Below are 20,362 nucleotides of genomic sequence, written 5' to 3'. Positions count from 1 at the left end.
CTCCTCCTCTCCTCCTCCTTCTTCTCCTTATCATCATCTTCCTCTTCTTCTGCTCCTTCTCCTTCTGTTTCTCCCCATTAGACGTTGCAGTGTGATTAAGACTCGGCTAAGTAGGGCTAGATGGAAGAATGAACAGTCTTTGATGATGCAGATCTGGAAATGACTTCTCTCTGAAGTCCATGGTTTCTGCTGCAGCTTTGTGGTCTCCAGATCCCAGATAAAATGATGTTGCTACTCTAGAACTGGCAGTTGGCACAGGGTCCCCTGATGGCCTGGCTTCCTGACTATGCTAAATCCAGTGTCTGAGCGAACGGAAAGGGGAAACCTCGCTACTCCCAGGTCACCACGTCCCCCACCCCCATCAGGGGCACAGGCCACCTTGACAGCGGGTCAGGCTGAGATAGAGAGCTGGCTGTTCAGCTATGGCCTGCCTGATGGGGGAGGCTCACAATCACTCCAACCACCCCTCCAGGAAGAGAAGCACTGCGAGTGAGATTCATACAAACAAGAAAACGGCAGTGAGAGGAGGAGCAGAGAGACGCCTGAGTCAGAGGATTTTTGCAGGGCACTAGGCAGAAGGCTTGCTGGGGCTGAGAAAGTCCACGCCCCTGAGCAGCTAAAGATGGTGAACTGTAGGAAAGGGAGAACTGCTTGGCAGGGAGCAGCAGATCACATCCGGGAGCTTCTGCAGAGCCACACCAGAGAGGCACTCTCCTATTCTTTCCCAAAACGCCTTGAAGATGGAGATGCTGTGAAATCCTGCCCACTGAGCCTGGTCCTATGCTGGTAAAATAGACCCTCGCCAAGCCTGGAGGTCTGCGTTAAGTTCTCCGAGTCAGAGCGGGGAGCTCTTTGAGGAATGGAAAAGGGATTGCAGGTGGAGGGGTGGAAGGGGCCCCGGGTCAGAGAGCTTCTCGCCTTACACTAGGCAGAAGGCCCTTAGAGGGAACAGAGACGAACTGCAGGATTTGCCGCAGCGTGCGGGGTGGGGGTGGGAGGTCCCTGGTGGTGGTCGACAGAACTGAGGCAAACTGCAGCACATCCACTTCTTCCCAAATTAATTGCGGAGGTTGGATCTTGCGCCAGAGACAAAGGCCTGCAGTTAGCCATGCCCAAACACAGCTAGTAGCTGGGAGGGCAGTCCAGAGAAATCAGCATCCCTCACCCTCGAGGTTAGGTAGCTAAGCAGTCCACAGGGAGAAACTCGGTGGGCATCTTAAAATCAGACTGTGGCTCCAGCATACAGAGATCTGTGTGTGCATAGTACATCCATACTGTAGCAACTGGAGGAGGCTTTTTTTGTTCCTCGCTTGTGTCTTTGTTCTGCGTTTTCTTGGAGTTTTTCTGCTTCTTCATAAGTTTTTTTTCCCCCCCGTTTCCTCTTTTGGTCTTTCTACGCTTGTTTAACTTTCTTCTCCCCTGTTTCTTCTTCACTCTTCTTCATTTTCTGATCTCTTCATCTCTCCTCTCTTCCTCTCCAACTTTCATATGCCATGGGTACCAGCGTATGTAAGAACCAGTCTTTAAATTTAATACTGTCGGGCTGGGGATTTGGCCCAGTGGCACAGCACCTGCCTGGCAAGTGTGAGGTCCTGAGTTTGCTCCCTGCTATAAATAAAAAATAAATAATAACTGTCACTCATGGGCCTGTGTTAGGGTTCACATCTAGATGTCAACTCAAAGCCTCGTGCAATCATAGGTGGGGTTGGCGGAGACCATTGGATCACTGGAGCCTGAGGCCTTTCAATGGATTAACCCACTGATGAGTCTATAGCTAAGTGTGATGTTGGGAGGCGAAGCCCAGTCATAGGAGAGGGCCACTGGGTGCATGGCCTGGAAGGGCATCTCTCTCCCTATGCCCTTGATCTCTCTTTTCTTCCCACCACTATACCATGAGCTGTTTCTCCTCTGCCAAGCTGCACTGAATTGGAGCCAGCTGACTATGGACTGAAACCTCTACAAACTGTGAGCCAAACTAAACCTTTCCTTCTTAGAGTTGTAAGTGTCAGGTGCTGCGTCTCACTGATCAGACTCAGATGCATGTCAGGGTGACCCTTGACAAAATTGTGTTTAGTGGATCCAAACAAAACTAGCTACAAATACAGTAATACCTCAACTCATGAACATTTCTGTTTGGGAATAATTCAGGAACAGAAGTGTTTGGCAAAATTTTGCTTCCATTCACAAACACTATACCTACACTACACAAACACTACACTACACATTAGGTATAGTGTCTGTGACTACACAAACATGACTATGGCCATCTTCCTCCCACATGGACACAAATGCAGCCATTTTCCCCAGAATCATGGAATGAATTAAGTTGAATTAAGTTGAGGTACCACCGTATATTAACAGGTTCCAACAAACTTACAGTTTCCCTCAGTCTCTAACTATCTGCATGCAACCTTCCACCTTCACAAATACTCTCAAACCTTACTCCAGCTATAAAAATATTTCAATAGAACCCAACTTTCCATCTATTTTTCACCTATTAACATTTCTCTCATTACCTCCCTCTCTCCTTACTGACTTACTACCTTCTTTTTCCATTCTCTTTTTTCTTTCTGTGCCAGCACATTCTAGACTAATAAGAATATTATATATAGTATAATCTGTTAGGGATATTGATAAAATAATGAAGTCGCCAAACAAGTTGTAATATGCATCATTGAGACATGGTTAGATCTGTGCATGCTGTTATAACCAGTAAGAATCCTCTCCTTACAATGCAGTGCTTCGATCCAAGCTAATTAGATTGAATAGCTTGAATAGTGCTTAGCAAATCAAAGCAATATCACATCACTGGAAAACAGAACCTAATTAAATAGACCTTCACAGTAACAACAACAAAGTTTCTTCACTCTGTTTGACCTCAACACACACACACACACACACACACACACACACACACACACACACACACACACACAAAACAGAAACAGGAAAAAATACGGAAGCAAAATGCTTCCAAAAACTCTCAGTTCTCCCAAAGCGGATCCAAGTGCACCAGTGGAGAGAAAATCAAGCAGCAAACTGCTAAATTCTATGAAATGATCAAAGAGAAAGCAAAGAAATTGGTGAGCTCACAGATGATATTATTATAGATAGATGAGCTAGATAGAAATATTATAGGAAGTCAGGGCTGGAGAGGGCAGGACAAAGGTAAGACACACCACAGCTGCACACTGACTGACAACAAGACCTCAAGATGGAGACAAGATGACCAGATGCACATACTTCTAAAAAGAGCTGTGCTGACTGAAGTATAGACAGACATCAACCAGCCTAGGGGTGACCAGAGACTTCTGGTCTCACCACCTCCTAGAAGAATCCTTGTTCTGCATCCACCCTTACTATGTGACTTGCTTCCAATTGGACGCCATTACCTAAGTGACTGTACTTGTCACCTTATTGGATGTTCGTGGCTGTGGCCCATGTTGTACCCACGTGGGTTTCACCCTATAAAACTTCTCTGTAAAGTGGGGTCCCTGGGCTTCCCACTCAGGATGCCTCCTGCCCCTCAGGAGCTTTCCTGTGAATAAATATCTTCCCACTTTTAACTTCTGTTGTTCCTAGGATTCATTCTTCAGTTTCCAGAGAACAAGAACTCAGTGTATCCTACAGTTAACAGATTGGGAGATATATTTCATATTTCCCATGACAATATAACCAGATATGAAATTAATAAAATCGATAAATTTTAAAAAGAGACAGTCAAAAAATTAAAAGAGCTAAACAAATCCATTCAAAGCAGGACTGATATACATTTACAAACATAAGAATCTGTAAAAAGTGCCAAACAAAAATCCCTGTAATAACAATTCTATATAACCAGCAGAAGTGACAAATGTGAAGATAAAGGGTCATATCTGGAAGATGGTTCTGATACACAAGACCACAAAACTCAGAGGTGCATTAAAAACACTCAGAGATGGGGGACAGAGAGGCAGTATTCAAAGAAAATAGTCCACTTGGCAAAAGAAACATCTCTAGCAGGAGCCACACAAATTGATGGGAGCAGGAAGGCCCAGCCTCACTCATGGGACCAAGTTAAAGGAATGAAGCACAAACCTAAAGGAATAAAATCAAGAAGAACAATCTCTTATTACAGAGAATGTTTAGAGACAAAATTACTTATTTTATGTGAAAAAATATCCGCAACAGGGAAATTGCTCTCACAGGAGCAAGGCTATTTCAATAAACTTCAGAGAGACTGAGAGAGACTGAGAGAAAAATAAAGTAAAATGTAATAGGAGCAATGTGACAGCCTACATTGTGGTTTTTTAAAAGGTATTGAATATGGTAAATAGGGCTTAGGAGCTATACATTAAAAAGAAATAAAATGTAGGGTTTGATTAAATAACTGCCATGTAGCTACTTCATCAGCAATGACAACAAAGTTAGATTTCACTGTTGGAAGCTAAGGAAAATATTCCACAAAAAACTGCCCAGGAAAGAGGAAGTACAGGGAAACAGAACCCAAAGAAGAGGAGGAAATGGGCTCCCAAGACTGCATAAGAAAATGGTACAGTGTCAAAATAAGCTACAAAACTCCTATAAACCACCTAAAGAACATGAGCACACAACTTTGTATATAAAACACTTATGCACACTGAAGTTTGAAAAACTCAGAGGGAACAAACAAAAGTAGAGGGGCTGTGAACCAAAGGGGCTTCCTATCTTTGGGATAATTATCAAAGCCCCTGAAAGTGAATAGGAGGCTGTGTTTATTTCCTTGAGCTGCTGTAACAAAGAACTGCAAACAGAGTAGCTGAAAACAATTCAATTTATTCCTTTCCAGTTGCAGCTGCTAAGAGTCTGAAATCAAGTTTATCAGCCAGGCCGTCCCCCCTCTCCCTCCCTCTCTCCCTCTCCCCCTCCAGTCTCCTCTCCTCTTCTTTCCTCTGGAGACTTCTAACAGAATCTTTCCTTGACTTTTCCTAACTTCTGGTCATCAGTTCCAGACGTTCTGTCTCTGCTGTCACATGGGGCTCTCCCTTTGTGTCTCTGTCTTCTCACGGCATTTTCCTTTTCTTGAAAAGACACTGATATATTAGATTAGGGCCCCCTCTTGATTACACCTGCAAAGAGCCCATTTCTAAATACAGCTACATTCACAGATACTGGGCAGGAGCGGGGAGGGCTTAAACCTATCTGCTGGGGACACACGATTCAATCCATAACAATGGAAAATGTAGAATAAATTTCAAAGTAAATTTGTATACATCAAGGTTTCCTCCACTGGCTTACAATAGTAAGCTTCTATAACATTAAAAAACGCTAATAAGTTTATTAATTCAACTCACTTTGCTATATCTCTTTATAAATTTTTTCTGTTTCAACCCAATACACCTTATATGAAACCCTGAAAACTTTTGGAAGAGAACTTGGCCAGCTGTTTTCTGTTTTTCTAGCTTGACCATTTTCTATACTAACCACACTAACCAGCTTCATGCTTGTGCCCTACAGCATCTTTCTAGGGAAGTTAGGTTCTAAAGCCACAGGTCCTTGGCCTCGTTACTAAATGGTACAGGCCTCAGCCACCTCCTATACAATGTGGAGAAAATTATAGCACCCCTCTCACAAGGACAGTGTGCATAAATGATGTAACACCAGCGAGGAACACACAAAACAAAAGCTAGCCTCTCAGAAAGGCTTAACAGATGGCAACGGTCTTCATTGTTATTACTGAATATTGTAAACATTCTTATGTGAAAAGAGATCTATGAGTGAATCCTATGGTGGATTAAAAAAAATCAGAGAGCAAGAAAAACTGACCCATGTAATGGATCAGATTGTAGTGTAGTAAAATTACAAATCAAAGGCAAAAGAAACTTTTGGCAAAAGGCATTTTTGCAAACACTTGAAAATTAAATAACACACTCTTGAATAATCAATGGATCAGAGGAAATCAAGCAAAAATTAAACAATTCTTAGAATCAAGTGATGCCAGTGCAACACACCAGAACTTATATGACACAATGAAAGCAGCCCTGAAAGGAACGTTTACTGTTGTAAATGCTCACATTAGAAAATACAATGAGGGTTAAAAAATCAATAACATAATGATGTATCTCAAGGTCAACAAACGAAATGATAAATATTAGAACAGAAGTTAATATAATTGAGACTTTTAAAACCATGCCAAGAAATGATGAAATAAACATCTGGTTCCTTGAAAAAATTAACAACATAGATAAACCCTTAGTCAAACATACAAAGAGAAAAGACTCATATCAGTGCAATTAGAAAGTAAAAAGGTAAATCAAGCTGGATAATGCCAAAATAAGATTAATCATCACCACTGTGAAAATCGGTACCTTAACAAATGGGACAATCTAGAAGAAATGAAGAGATTCCTCAACATATATAAATTATGAAAACTGAAGCAAGAAGATATTAAACCTCGAAATAGTCCAATAATGGACAATGAAATTGACGCAGTAGTAAAAGACTTCCCAACTAATAAAAGGCCAACACCTGATGGATTCAAACCTAAACTCTATAAGAACTTCAAGGAAAATCTAATGCTAATACTCCTCAAACTCTTTAAAGAAATTTTTTTTTTAAAGTACTGCCAAACTCATTATTGTAAGCTAGCTTTATCCTGATTCCAAACCAGACAAGTTCCAATTGGAAAAGAAACTACACTCCAACCTCTTTAATGAACACAGACACAAAAATCCTCAACAAGATACTGGCAAACAGAATACAACAAATCATCAGAAATCAGAATTATAACCATGTAGGCTTCATACTAGGGACGTGAGAATGAGTCAGCCTATGAACATCAATAATGAATATACTACACAAATAGAACAAAGGAAAAATTACATGATCATCTCAATAGACACAAAAAGCTGTTGATAAAATCCAACATTTATTCACAATAAAAACCAAGAAAATATAGATTTAGAAGTACCTCATCTCACTCTGACAAAATCTACTGCCAACATCATATTAAATGGGAGAAAACTGAAATATTTTCCTATAAAATCAGGAACAAGGCAGGAATGCCCATTATCAATGTGCCTGTTCAATATTGTTCTGAAACTATTAGCCCCTACATCCAGCAAGAGAAAGAAATAAAAATGATGCCAAAAGAAAAGGCATTCCATATTCACAAACTACATGATCTTTATATAAAAGACTCAAAATTTCCACTAAAAGACTCCTAGAACTAATAAATTCCACAAGGTAGCTGTATACAAAATCAGCACATGAAAACCAGCAGCATTCCTGTGCATCAGAAATGAACCCACTGAGAAAGAAATTAGGAAAACAATACCATTCTCAAAATAATAAAGAAAAATTAAGAGCCTGTGAATTAACATAACAAAGAAAGTGAAAGACTTTCATGACAAAAACTACACTGTGCTGAAAAAGACCAAAGATGACATAAGAAAATTAAAAGAGAGCCCTGTTCATGAATAGGCAGAACCAATATTGGACAAATGGCCATGCTACCAAAAATGATATGTAGATTTAACACAATCCCAACCAAAATATCAAAAGCATTCCTCACAGAACTAGAAAAACACAATTCCAAAATCTATATGGACTCAGAAGAAACTAAGAATAACAAAAGCAATTCTAGATAACAACAAAGCAGGAAGCACCACAATCCCAGACAGCTATTTGGATCAGCAGAGTAGAACAGAAGATTCAGAAATAACCCAGAGCACATTAGTCATCTAATCCTTAACAAAGGGGCCAAAATTAAACATTGGAGGAAAAATGACCTTTTTAACAACTGGTACTGAGAAAACTGGTTACACACATGCAGAATACTGAATTTAGACACATATCTTTTACCATGTACCAAAACAAAATCAAAATGGGTCAAAGATCTAGATATTAAAACAGAAACAATCTGCCTGAAGATAGAATGTGTAAAATTCTTGAGAACATAGGTAATGGAAAGAACATTCCAAACAGATACTCTTATGTTAAAAATAATATCAAGTATAAACAAATGGTATTCATCAAGTTTAAAAGATTCTACACAGCAAAGGGAAAAACCAACAGACTGAAGAGACAACTTACAGAATGGGGTAAAATTTTTGCCAGCTACACTTTGGAGAGAGGAATAATAATATCTCAAATAAAAAAATATAGACTCCCTCCAATAACAAATTCAATAAAAAAACAGGCAACTGAAATAAATAGGCATTTATCAGAAGAAGTACAAATGCCAAAAAGTGGAAATTAAAAGAAAACTGAGATTTCATCTTTCTCCAGAAAGAATGTGTATGATCAAGAAATCAAACAATAACAAAGGCAGGCAAGGATACAGTAAAAAAGACATTTTTCTACATTGTTGGTAGAAATGTAAATTAATACAATCACTATGAAAAAACAGCATGGAGATTCCTCAAAAAACTAAAACTAGGAATTTCATTTCACCCAGCGGTTCCCATTGTACATATCCCAAAAATGTTAAAGACATTATACATGCTTACCCAGGGTTATAGCAGCACAATTTATAATGGCTAAATCTTGGAAGTGGCCTAGATGGCTGTCAACAGATGATAAAGCAAATGTGCCACTTATACACAGTGGAGTACAACTGCAATCAGGAAGGATCAATTTGAGTCATTTGCAGGAATATAGATGCATTTTAAGAATATAATGCCGAGTGAAATAAATCGGACATATAACCTTAAATATCTCATAGTTTCTCTTATATGGGAAATCCAAATGTAAATAAAAAGCAAAAGAAAAGATACAAAATAAAAAAAACAGGGAGATAGATCTTTTACAAGTGGGAAAGGATCTAGAGATGGAGGGAGGTAGAGAAGGGAAAGCGAACTAAAAGGATCACTAGGTTACACATACTCAACATGATCTTATCAGTAGGACCCAAAACAATCCAGCAAGAAACTCCTAGAATTAATAACCAAATACAGTTGTGTAGCAGGATACAAAATCAACACACAAAAAAGTAGCATTCCTATACAGCAATAATGATATCACCAGGAAAGAAATTAGGAAAACAGTACTACTCTGAATAGCATCAAGAAAAATTAAATACTTAGAAATTAACCTAACTCAAAAAGTGAAGACCTCTAAAAGAAAACCACAAGAATCTGAGAAAGAAGACTGAAAAGGACATCAGAAATGAAACACTATCCTCTGTTCCTGGATAAGCAGAACCAGTATTGCCAAAATGTCTGTACTACCAAAATTTAATGCAAATCTAATGAAAATTCCAACAGCAGTCCTCACAGACCTGGAGAAAACAATCCTAGAACTCATATGAATCCAGAAAAGACCCAGACTGCAGAAGCGATCTGGGACAACAAGAACAAAACAGGAGCCATCACTATCCTGACTGAATTATACTACAAAGCTAGAGTGATAACAACATGATACTGACACAGAAATGGACGTGTGACTCAACGGAGCAGAGTGGCAATGCTGAAAGATCCAAGTACATTCAGCTTCTGGTATTTGAGAAAGGGGCCAAAAACATGCTGGGGCAAGGCTGGCCTCTTTAAAGACAGTGAGGTGGTGACCCTAGCAGACTGGTTTGTTTTCAGTCCATTTCCAAACAATGGGGAAATCAAAACTTGGTGGCACTCAGGGAGGCCCTGTGCTGCGTGGGTTCAGGTTTTCATGGATTCATTAGTAGGAAAAATGTTCAACATCACTGGTCATTTGAGAGATGCAAATTAAAACAACACTGAGATTCCACCTCACTCCAGAAAGAGTGGCCGTTATCAAGAAATGAGTCAACAGCAAAGGCCAACAGCCTCTGGGGGAAAAGGAACACTTCTCTACTGTTGGTGGGAGTGCAGACTGGGGCAACCCCTGTGGAAATCAGTGTGGAGATTCCTCAGAAAAACAGGATTAGAGGTTCCATTCAACCCAGCTGTTCCCCTCCTTGGGATCTTCCCAAAAGAATTGAAATCCTCAAACCACAGCGATTTATGTACACCCATGTTTATAGCAGTACAGTTTGTAAAAGCATCTTGGAAACAACAAAAATGCCCATGAACTGAGGAATGCATAAAGATGATGGTTTTTTTATATACAACAGCGTACTACCCAGCCATAAAGAAGGATAACTGGAGACATTTCTAGGTAAACAGATGCACCTTGAAACCATACTCTTAAGTGAAATGAACTGAAGAGTTGGTTCTTTAAAAGGATATGCAAGATTGATAAATTCTTAGCTAGCTTTACTAAAGAAGAAAGAAAGATTTGAGACCGGTGAGGTGAGAGATCATGGTCCCTGGGGCAGTCGGTTCAGGGCTGCAGGTTTAGATGTGAAAAGACTGGAAAGGCAAGAATCATGGAGGCACGCAGGGAGCTAATGTGGGCAGAAGAGGAGAGTCTGTGGGACTGTGCCGGCCTATGGACTGTCTGGTCATGGCAAGCATGTGGCTGAAGGATGACCGCCTAAATATACGCGGCCCTCTGTGTATTAGTCTGGGGCACCTGTGTGATTGTGACCCAGAACTGTGTCTCCAGGATACTTCTGAGGTTTGGTCACATTCTAACCCTGGACAGTGTAAAGACAGTCCTTCCCTTGAGACATTAAAATTGGATAGGATGCGCCATTTCCTCTGATCTCCATTCCCTCTGTGGGTTCCTCCCTTTTCCATGTGAATCACCCAGAAGAGGAGGAAACAACGTATGATGAACTAAGACAAATAATATCCAAGGGGCCGGAAATGTTCAGGGATGTGTTCATAGATGTGTCTGCAGATTTCTCTCAGGAGGAATGGGAAGCCCTGGACTCTGATGAGATGAATTTACACAAAGAAGTGATGTTGGAGAATTTCAGCAACCTGACTTCAGTGGGATTTTCTAATTCTAAGCCAGCTCTAACCTCATTATTGGAACAAGGAAAAGAGCCCTGGACAGTGGAGTGACCAGACACGTGTGCTGTTTTCTGACTGAAGAGCAGTTAATCTTCCTTCCATGTGGAGTATGGAGGGGACCTCATACAACCTTTGAACTCATTCTTCAGCTTTTGATCTGGAATCAATGTGCAAGACCAAAATATTATCTTTAAAGAAGAAACAGTTCAGTCAAGTCATGCTTACTCCTGAAGACATGCCTACTTTTATTCAGTCTACATTTCTTTCTCCACATAAAAATATTAATGTGAATGTAAGATATGTGGGAAGAACTTTGATCAGAACGTAACAATTTATTCAACATCAGAGAATTCATTCTGATGAAAAACCCCATGAATGTAAGGAGTGTGGGAAATGCTTTAGTCGTGATTCACTTGTTACTAAACATCACAGGATTCACACCAGTGAAAAACTATATGAATGTAAGGAATGTGGCAAGGCTTTTAGTTGGAGTTCATATTTTTCTCAACACTAGAGGATTCACACTGGTGAGAAACCCTATAAATGTAAAGCATGTTGAAAAGCTTTTAATTATTGCTCAAACCTTAACAACCATCAGAACTCACTCAGGAAGCAAATCTTGAAGAATACAGATTTCAATTCCATTCATCTTGTTATAAAGACAATATGGCAGCTCAAGAAAACAGAAGTTTTTTCAAACATCGGGATGATGGAAAACTTGGAGTACAGGACAATTACAAGAAGTTACATGAAAGAAAAATTGATGTTGCTGCATTAATTTTCAAAAGAAAAATAAAAGACAATAAAGAAGTTCTAGGGCCGAGGATTTGGCTCAGTGGTTCCACTGACTGCTTCACATGCACAAGGACCCAAGTTCAATCCCCAGTAGCAAAAAAGAAAATTCTACTGCACTGATTTCTGCATGAAACATTTCTGAATTATAAGACCCATATAAAGAGCATCACATCTCATTTGCTGCAAGATAGTTTAAGCAAAACTAGGAAAATAATGAGCAATGTACAATACACCAGGGAAACACTATGCTTTGTTAAATAGCTTGCTAAGTTATCAAGTTTCTAATGTTTTGTTCACCCAATATCAGGCAGTTAAATTATTCCTTAACTTTAATGTGTTTCCAATTCTTTTTAATAAAATTTTGGCTGACATGCCAAGTAACATTAAAACATTGCTTTCTTATTGAGAGAAGGGCTTAGTGACAACCGTTAAGCCAATTTACATTTATTACTAACAAGGTGGGGAAAATGTAGCTGGTATATTATTCTTCAGTTCTTAAAGTTCCTGGCCATTATGTTATTACTGCTTTTTACAAGGTTAAGACACCAAAAGAAAATGGCGATAATGATGAAAATGGTAGAAAAACTGGAGAGGATGGAATTCTATCTACTATGTGACATATGGATTTGATATTCATAATTTATGTGATTCATGGTAATAATTCCGAAATATAAATAATCATGTGTTACACTGAGGAAAGTATCGTTATATATTTCTAAGTATTTTCTTATACATTTTGTACTCTGTTGTTATTCTATTTAATACACTTAAAATTTTATGTCATAGTAAACATATTTATACAGTATTTTATAATTATTCCCATAATCTTTCCATTAAAGTTTTATCATAATTGTAACAAGAAAAATTCATATCAACACAGAAATGAAAAGGACAAAATAAAAAATGAACAAGGACCAAATCCACAGAACTATAAGAACCTACTTCAAACTTTATATTCCAATAAATTGGAGAATCTAGGAGAAATGGATTTTTAAAAATGGACCAGGGATTTAGCTCAGTGACACTGTGCCTGCCTTGCAGGCACAAGGTCCTGAGTTCTATCCCTGGTACAAAAAACAAAAAAGCTTAACTCCACAGGGATTTAGCTCAGTGGTGCCGCTATATGCCTAGCAAGCACAAGGTCCTGAGTTTGATACCCAGTACCAAAAAAAAAAAAAAAGGATAAATTCTTAGACACATATGACCTAACAAAACTGAATCAAAAAGGTATAAAAATCCTGAACAAATCAATAACAGGGAACAAATTAGATACAATAATAAAAATTTTATGAACAAAAAATAAAGACCAGAAGCTGATAGATTCACCCCTGTATTTTACCAGTGTTGGGGAAGAGATAAGATGAACACTCCTCAAACTCTCCATGACATTGAAAAGGAAGAAACACTACCAAACCCACTATTTCAAGCTAGTGTGACCATGATTCTAAAACTGGAAAACAGCTCAACCAAAAAGTGTAAATAAGATCCAAATTGTGTAACTGACAATGTGAAATAAGAAGAAAAGGGTTAAAGGCATAGGGGAGTGGGAAGGGTAGGGGAAAGGTAATAAGGAAAAAGAAAAAATATGAGAAAAGGAAAAAATGGAAACAAAGACTTTATAAATAGGGAGGGGATGAAGGGAGGGCAGGGGTATGGGGAAAAAATGAAAACCAAGACCTGTCATGTAAAGGTACAAGATCCCAATGATAAATGTAACTGTACTGTACACTTAAAAAGTACTAATAAACTCAATGAAAAAAAAAGAAAACTAGAGCCAAGTTTCTTAATGAACAGACACAAAAATCCTCAACAAGATGCTTACAAATACAATGTAACAAATCATTAAAATGATCACACACCATGACCAAGTAGACCTCATCCCAAGGATGCAAGAACGGCTCAGTATATGCAAACTGATAAATATATCCCACCATATGAACTGAGGCAAGGACAGAAATCATTTAATCATCTGAAGAGATGGAGAAAAGGCCTTTGGCAAAGTCCAGCATCCATTCATGATAAAAAAATATTCTGAAGAAAATAGGTATAGGAGGATCATGCCTCAATCTGATAAAGCCATTGATGACAAACCCTTAACAACATCACATTAAATAAGACAAGTATAAGCCATTCTCCAAAAAAAATCACCAAAAGACATAGGTGCTCATTCTCACCCTTCCTGTTCAATATAGTACAGAAAACTTTAGCCAGAACAATCAAGCAAGCAAAAGAAATAAAAAGGATTCAAAAACAAATGAAGAAGTCAAACTATTCTTATGTGCAGATGACATGATCTTTTACAAGAAAAGACTCAAAAAAACTCCAACAGAAGACTCATAGAACTAATAAATTCAGCAAAATGGCAGGGAACAAAATCAACACATAACCATCAATAGTGTTCCTGTACAACAACAATATATACACTAAGAAAGAAATCAATAAAACAATCTCATATGTAATAGTCTTAAAAACTTAAATGAATGGGCCAGGGATTTAGCTCAGCGGTTCAGTGGCCTGCCTTGCAAGCACAAGGACCCAAGTTCGATCCCTGGTACCAAAAAAAAAAAAAAAAAGATTTAAATAAATGGAAAATAACTGAGCCAAGAAAGTGAAATGCCTCTATACCAAAAAATGATGTTTTTCTGAAAAAAAAGAGATTGAAGAAGACATTGGAAAATGGAAAAATCCCCTGATCTTGGATAGGTAGAAACTATATTGTCAAAATGGCCATATTACGAAAGTGATATATACATTTAATGCAACTCCAACTGAAATATTGACAACATTTCTTCATAAAACTAGAATAAATAATTCTAAATTTTATATGGAACAAGAAGAATTAATGCAATCTTAATAACATGAGCAAAGCAAGAAGCTCCATGAAACTGACAAAAAATAAAAAATAAACAAGCATATTTGCCAATGGAATAGAATTGAGGATCAGGAAATAATCTCAGATCTGTCACTTAAAGGCACAAGATCCCAATGATGAATGTAACTGTACTGTATACCTAAAAAGTTCCAGTAAATTCAATAAGATTTTTAAAAAAGAAATAATCTCAAACACCTTCAGAAATCTGATTTTTTTACAAAGGGGTCAGTAACTTATACTGGAGAAAAGATAATCTCTATAACAAATGATGCAAAGAAAACTAGCTATCCACACGCAGAATGAATCTAGGTCCATATCTTTCACCTTGTACTAAAATCAAATCAAAATAAATCAAATACCTGGATATAAAAACAGAAACCCTGAATGTTCTCAAGGAAAAATTGGTGAAACTCTGTCGGGCTTGGTGGCTCACGCCTGTAATCCCAGCACTCGGGAGGCTGAGGCAGGAGGATCGCTGTGTGTTCAAGACCAGCCTAGGCTACATAGTGAGTTCCTGGTCAGTCTCAACTACATAGTGAGACCCTGTCTCAAAAAAACAAAAAAGGGGTTGGGGATTTAGCTCAGTGTTTCCACTGCCTGCTTCACAAGTGCAAGGTCCCCGGTACCAAAATAAATAAATAGATGAATGAAAGTTTTTAAAAGAAAAGAAAAATTGGTGAAACTCTTGAAAACATAGGCATAGGCAAGAAATTCTTGAACTGAACCCCAGTTGCATATGATATAATACCAAGAGTCAACAAAGGGACCACATCAAATTTAAAAGCTTCCACACAGCAAAGAAAACAACCAAGAGCGAAGAGACAACCCACAGAATGGGTGGGAAAACTGGCAGCTACTCCTCGGAAAGAGGACTAGTATCTGGCATAAAGTACTCAAATAATCAAACTGCTCCCAAAAGTAAAAGGCAAATCAAAAAATGGACAAACGAAATGGACACTTCCCAGAAGAAGAAGTACAAATGGTGAATGAACACATGAAAAAATATTCAACGTTGCTGGGCATCAGAGAAACGCAAATGAAAACACCACTCAGGCTCCATCTTACGCCAAGAATGGCTGTCATCGATGAATCAAATAATAACAAGCACTAGCGAAGCTGTGCGGGGAAAGGAATTCTACATCGTCGGCAGAAATGTGAACTAGTGTATCCGCTACTGAAATCAGAACAGAGATTCCGCAAAAAGCTAAAACCAGGAATTTTATTCAACCCAGCGATCTCTCCCTTCTAGGTATCTTCCTGAAGGATTGAAAGATAGCACATTACAGCGATCCGTGCGCATCCACATTGAGAGCAGCACAGCTCCTCACACATAAATCTTAGAAGCTGGCTAGATGTCCACCAACATGAACGGATAAAGAAGGGGTAGTACTGATACCCGATGGAGCACTGCTCTACCATAAAGGAAATTTTGTATCATTTGTAGGGAGATGGATTCACCTTGATATTATAATATTAAGTAAAATAAATCAGACACGTGGCTTAAATATCACATAACTTCTCTCGTATGAGAAAGTCAAAGTACAAATAATTTAAAAAACTGAAGAAAAGACAGACAATAAGAAATAAGGAGACAGATCTTTGTAAGTGAGAAGGAGATCTATACATGGAGTGAAGGGGCAAAAGAAGAGGGGAAATGAGTTAAAAAGAATTAAATTATGCATCTCTACCTACTCCCCACAACATGTATACACTTTATATACTACAAACATATACTAACAAAAAATTTTAAGACAGTTTTATCTGAATGAAGAATAGATTTGTAAATTGCAATACCTGAGTTCAGTTTATATTTTGGAGCCTCTAAAGATTGGTTTTATTTGTGTAGGAGAAGTTTTGTGGCTTTGTTTTACTCTAAATGCTGTCCATCATAGTGGTTACTCTTTCTGTGGACTTGTACACAGCCTATTTAGAAGACAATCAGACTCTATCTACATACCAAAACAGTATATGCATAGCCTGTGACCTGGAAATTCCACTCCTAGGTATCTACCCTCAGATGCCAGTAGATCTACAGCAAAAAAAAAAAAAAAAAAAAAGTATGGGAATGCAGATCAACAGAACTATTTGTGAGGGCCAAAACCTGGAAATTATAACTGTCTTCATCTACAACAGAAGTCAAAGATATATTTCCATTGTAATAGTATGTTCAACTGAGAGTGGTAAACTACAATCAATATATAGATATAAACTTTAAAATTGAATTGATATAAAGTTTAAAACAGAAAGGTGTAGGGAAAGTGGGAAGGGTGTGGGAAAGGTAATAAGGGAGAGGAAAAAAATATGAGAAACTGAAAAAAATGGAAATAAAGTGTTTGTAAATGGGGGAGGAGGGGGTGAAGGGAGGGCAGGGACAAGGGGAAAAAATGAGAATCAAGACCTATTATGTAAAGGTACAGAATCCCAATGATGAATGTAACTATATTGTATACCTAGATTGTACCAATAAACTCAATAAAAATAAAAAAAATTTTAAAAATTGTTTTAAGCTTAAAACAGGTGCTAAGACTTTGCTTTTTGATGTGCAGTTAGGAATATCATTTCTGGGTCAGTGGCTGGTAGTGCCTGGAGTCTTACTGTGTTCTTTTCCCCATCGAGGTGCTTGTTACCCAGGTGTGTGAAATATGTAAAACCCTCAGGATGTTTATTCAATATTGTTCCTTTTTCCACCTGCATCCTATACTTCAAAAAATATTCTCAAGATACTTTTGTTAAGTAGGAAATTAATAAAAAGTTAAAAACTTGAAAATGAGTTTAATTAAGAAAGTAGCAAAGACCATACCAGAAACACAGAAATACTGCTAGGCTGAAAGCATTGTTTTAATGGAATGTGGCCCTGGAAGGGTCTGAGCCCCAGAGGATTCAGCAGGAGCTTGCAGACACTCACAACTACCCGACCAGGCCAGGCATGTCTTTTTCAGTTATGCAGCACACAGATCCAGAGTTACAGAAAATATAATATTTTTCCTTCGTTGTACATTTTGACTTGCAAACGCCTCTCATTCGCCAGCAAGAGCCAAAGGCTCGTCTTATGTAAAGATTTGGTCCACTTCTAACTGTCGACAGAAACAAAGGTTAATTCACAGTGAGGGTCCCGTAATGTCACATTGCCAAGGATAATCAAACCTGGGGCTATGCTTTATGGCTTTTTAGTGATAAGCTCAATATAATCAAAGGCATCCCCCCAAAATGATATCTAAAATGTCTCACAGCTGGCTGCCCCTTTATAGTTACTCCTGCAAGATCTTCCCAGAGCCCTACTGTTAGCTCCCCTGGACCACCGACCACCACTGTTGGTCCGCTCCACGCAGAGAGCAAATCCGAGCAGACTCAGCTTCGGACTTCTTGCTAAGGAAAGAGCATCCAGAGGTTGGAGGAGTCTGAGGAGTCTGAGGTGTCTGCGAGCTTCTCCTAGCAGGAGATGTGAGAGAGTGCATTTTGGATATCCGAGGTGGTTTGTCCATGCAAAGAGAGAAAGATCACTGAACTGGAATTGCAGAAGATATGATTGTTTCTAAGTGCCTCACTCTCAGGAATAGCTCACTCAGAGGGTGCTTACGGCATCCTATCAGATAACGAGCATGAAAGGATTTGAAATATCTGGAACGCATACTCAAATCTCTTGTTAGTAATTTCCCAAGATGTTAAGACCTTGGTGCCTCTGGAACCCAGAGGTAAAGGGGAGGGGAGAAGGCAGCTGGTGAGGCTGAGGGTGGCCCTGAGTCACCTCCTCTTGTGTGCCGAGCCTTCTAGTCTCTCCACCACCTGCCCCCGTGGAAGCACAGATTGACCGAGTCTTTGTAGTGTGGAAGTAATCGATCTGCGAATATAGCCAGTGTGACAGACATGGCAAATAAACTTGCAAGCTGTGCTCTCACTAGTTCTGGGACCTTTCCGGAGACAAAGTAGCCCAGTGCAGACACAATCCGAAGTATCCAGAGCCCCTGCCCCACAGAACAGCAGCCGCAGCCCCAGTGTGATTCTCCTCTGAGTCTGCTCTACTCCACACTCGGTCATTAATGATACCTTTTGAACATGAAGGTTTGAGGCAGGAGGTAGGAGCTTTCTGCAGATCCCAGGAACCACAAATTGGACAACCTCCACTTCAGTGATGTAAGTGGTCTCTTCCCACTATCATCAAGTTACTTGCTTCTGTCCAGAGAACAGAAATCCTGACTCTTCAAACTGATGTGCCAGAAGATGACACCAAGTTATGCTAATTTAGTGCATTTTAACAATCAGCTCTGTTTGCAGATTTGCCTTGGTTTCTGAATGAGTGAACATTTGCATGGATGGCTGACTTGGAAAGCCAAGTTCCGTGTTCTCAAGGAACAGGCCCCCTACTACCCCGCAAGTCCTACCTTGCCTCTCAGGCTTCATCCGTGTGCTCTGCCCCATTTCTGTAAACATCAGTTCAACCTTGCCTGCAAACTTCACAGACTTTCAAGATCCAAACCAAGAAACAGCTTCTTATCTGAAGAGAATCACGTCCTGTTTTATGTTCCTAGCATCTTCTTTCCATGCCTGGGAAAGGCCAAGAGCATCCCTCTCTGTTCAGTTTTGTCCTTTCCGGCTTCCTTTGGCTCAGTCTTGCTTTTGTTGGACTCTTACAGAACTTCACATCCCCTTCCCTTTGCTATTCCTAACTCTACAGGGAAGAGAATCCAGTTTTACCTGGTGGAATACAGGACAGCCAGAAAAGGACCACGAAGACCAAGAGTAGCCGCCTCATGGCTAAACCAATCAGCAAACATGCATCTGAGATGCCAGGGACACTTACTGCATATGTAGCTTTAGAGAAATGGGGAGGTGCATGGCTAGTGAACCTTTCAGAACAAGCACATCTCCTTGCTCCACTGAACAGTCCAATAAACGAAAGGTCTGATTCTGAACATGACATCTCGCCATTAAACACGCTTCCTGGGTGCCACTTGCATGCTAGCAACCAACTCACACTGGGCCCAGTAGGATGTTGGGCAAATGTCCTTGTATCTTCTTTGCACACTCATGCACCCATTGAACGAATGCCTATCACGGTAGATTGCCACAGGCCAGTTCTTGTAGATGACAGACATAGTGTTTACGATAGTTGTTTTTTGACTAACATGCAAAAAAGTTCAGGTGGGCATTTTTCCTCCTATTTTAAAAGCAAGGAACATGAGCCTTAAGTGAAACAAATGACTTTACTAAGTCACATAAATCATAAACCGCAGCGTCACAACTTACACACAGGTTTTCCTGGCTGCTATGTACACAAGAGTGTGCTCTTTACACTCATGGTGGTGGTGCCATGGGGACTTGTCCATGCTCTCTGGGAGCTCTGCTTTCCATAAGAGATCACGGCTACACTAGAATGGAGCAAGGCTTGCACACTCAGTCCATGGTCTCCTACCGAGCACTGCCATGTGCTACATACCTTCCACTGGGCTTTCAAGAAGCCCGATTCCACCGTAAACAACATACCCTCTCCTCGCATCTCCTCCCTAGAACACCTTCTCACCTCTGTGTCTCAGTGAAAGGCTGTGTTCTTCACTATACACACTGCTTCTTGGCAGCCTAGGTGATTGAACACTTTTTAGGACACTTGGGACGAGCAAACAGCATTTCACAATCTCCTAGCAGCCCTGTGCCACTTCCAGAACTACACCTGACTTGACCCGATACCTCCTTTCCCTCGAGCCACCCACACCGAATTGGTCATCACACCTTACCAATTTTGCCTCCACATCCATTTCACGCACATTTTGTCTCTCTCCATCTCCGCTGCTGCCAGTGAATCCCAGCCATCACTATCCGCCACTGAACTAAGCAAATGGCCCTCTAAGTTGTCGTGCATACCATG

General features: G+C 39.6%; 2 protein-coding genes across 2 annotated transcripts in view; both read right to left on the bottom strand.

Annotated features, from left to right (window-relative positions):
- Defb109b (defensin beta 109B) overlaps positions 1-20,362 on the bottom strand; it is a 101,775-nt gene that overhangs the window by 70,056 nt on the left and 11,357 nt on the right. The gene's annotated exons all lie outside the window — the stretch shown is intronic.
- Positions 17,410-19,595, bottom strand: Defb135 (defensin beta 135). Its single transcript, XM_010625044.1, has 2 exons — positions 19,475-19,595; positions 17,410-17,576 (listed from the first exon to the last, which is right to left on the bottom strand). The coding sequence occupies exons 1-2, from the start codon at positions 19,593-19,595 to the stop codon at positions 17,410-17,412; spliced, it is 288 nt and encodes a 95-aa protein (XP_010623346.1).

The sequence above is a fragment of the Fukomys damarensis genome, unplaced genomic scaffold (assembly GCF_012274545.1).
Source record: "Fukomys damarensis isolate Sample0158 unplaced genomic scaffold, DMR_v1.0_HiC HiC_scaffold_18, whole genome shotgun sequence".
Classification (NCBI taxonomy): domain Eukaryota; kingdom Metazoa; phylum Chordata; class Mammalia; order Rodentia; family Bathyergidae; genus Fukomys; species Fukomys damarensis.
This window is presented reverse-complemented; position numbering and strand designations above follow the sequence as displayed.

What these genes read in the sequence shown, in the direction of transcription:
- Defb135 (XM_010625044.1), bottom strand. Translation starts at nt 19,595, where the DNA reads ATGTCTGTCATCTACAAGAACTGGCCTGTGGCAATCTACCGTGATAGG. An exon ending in AACATCCTACTGGGCCCAGT is followed by an intron (nt 17,577 to 19,474) that starts GTGAGTTGGTTG and finishes TTCTGTCGACAG; the next exon opens with TTAGAAGTGGACCAAATCTT.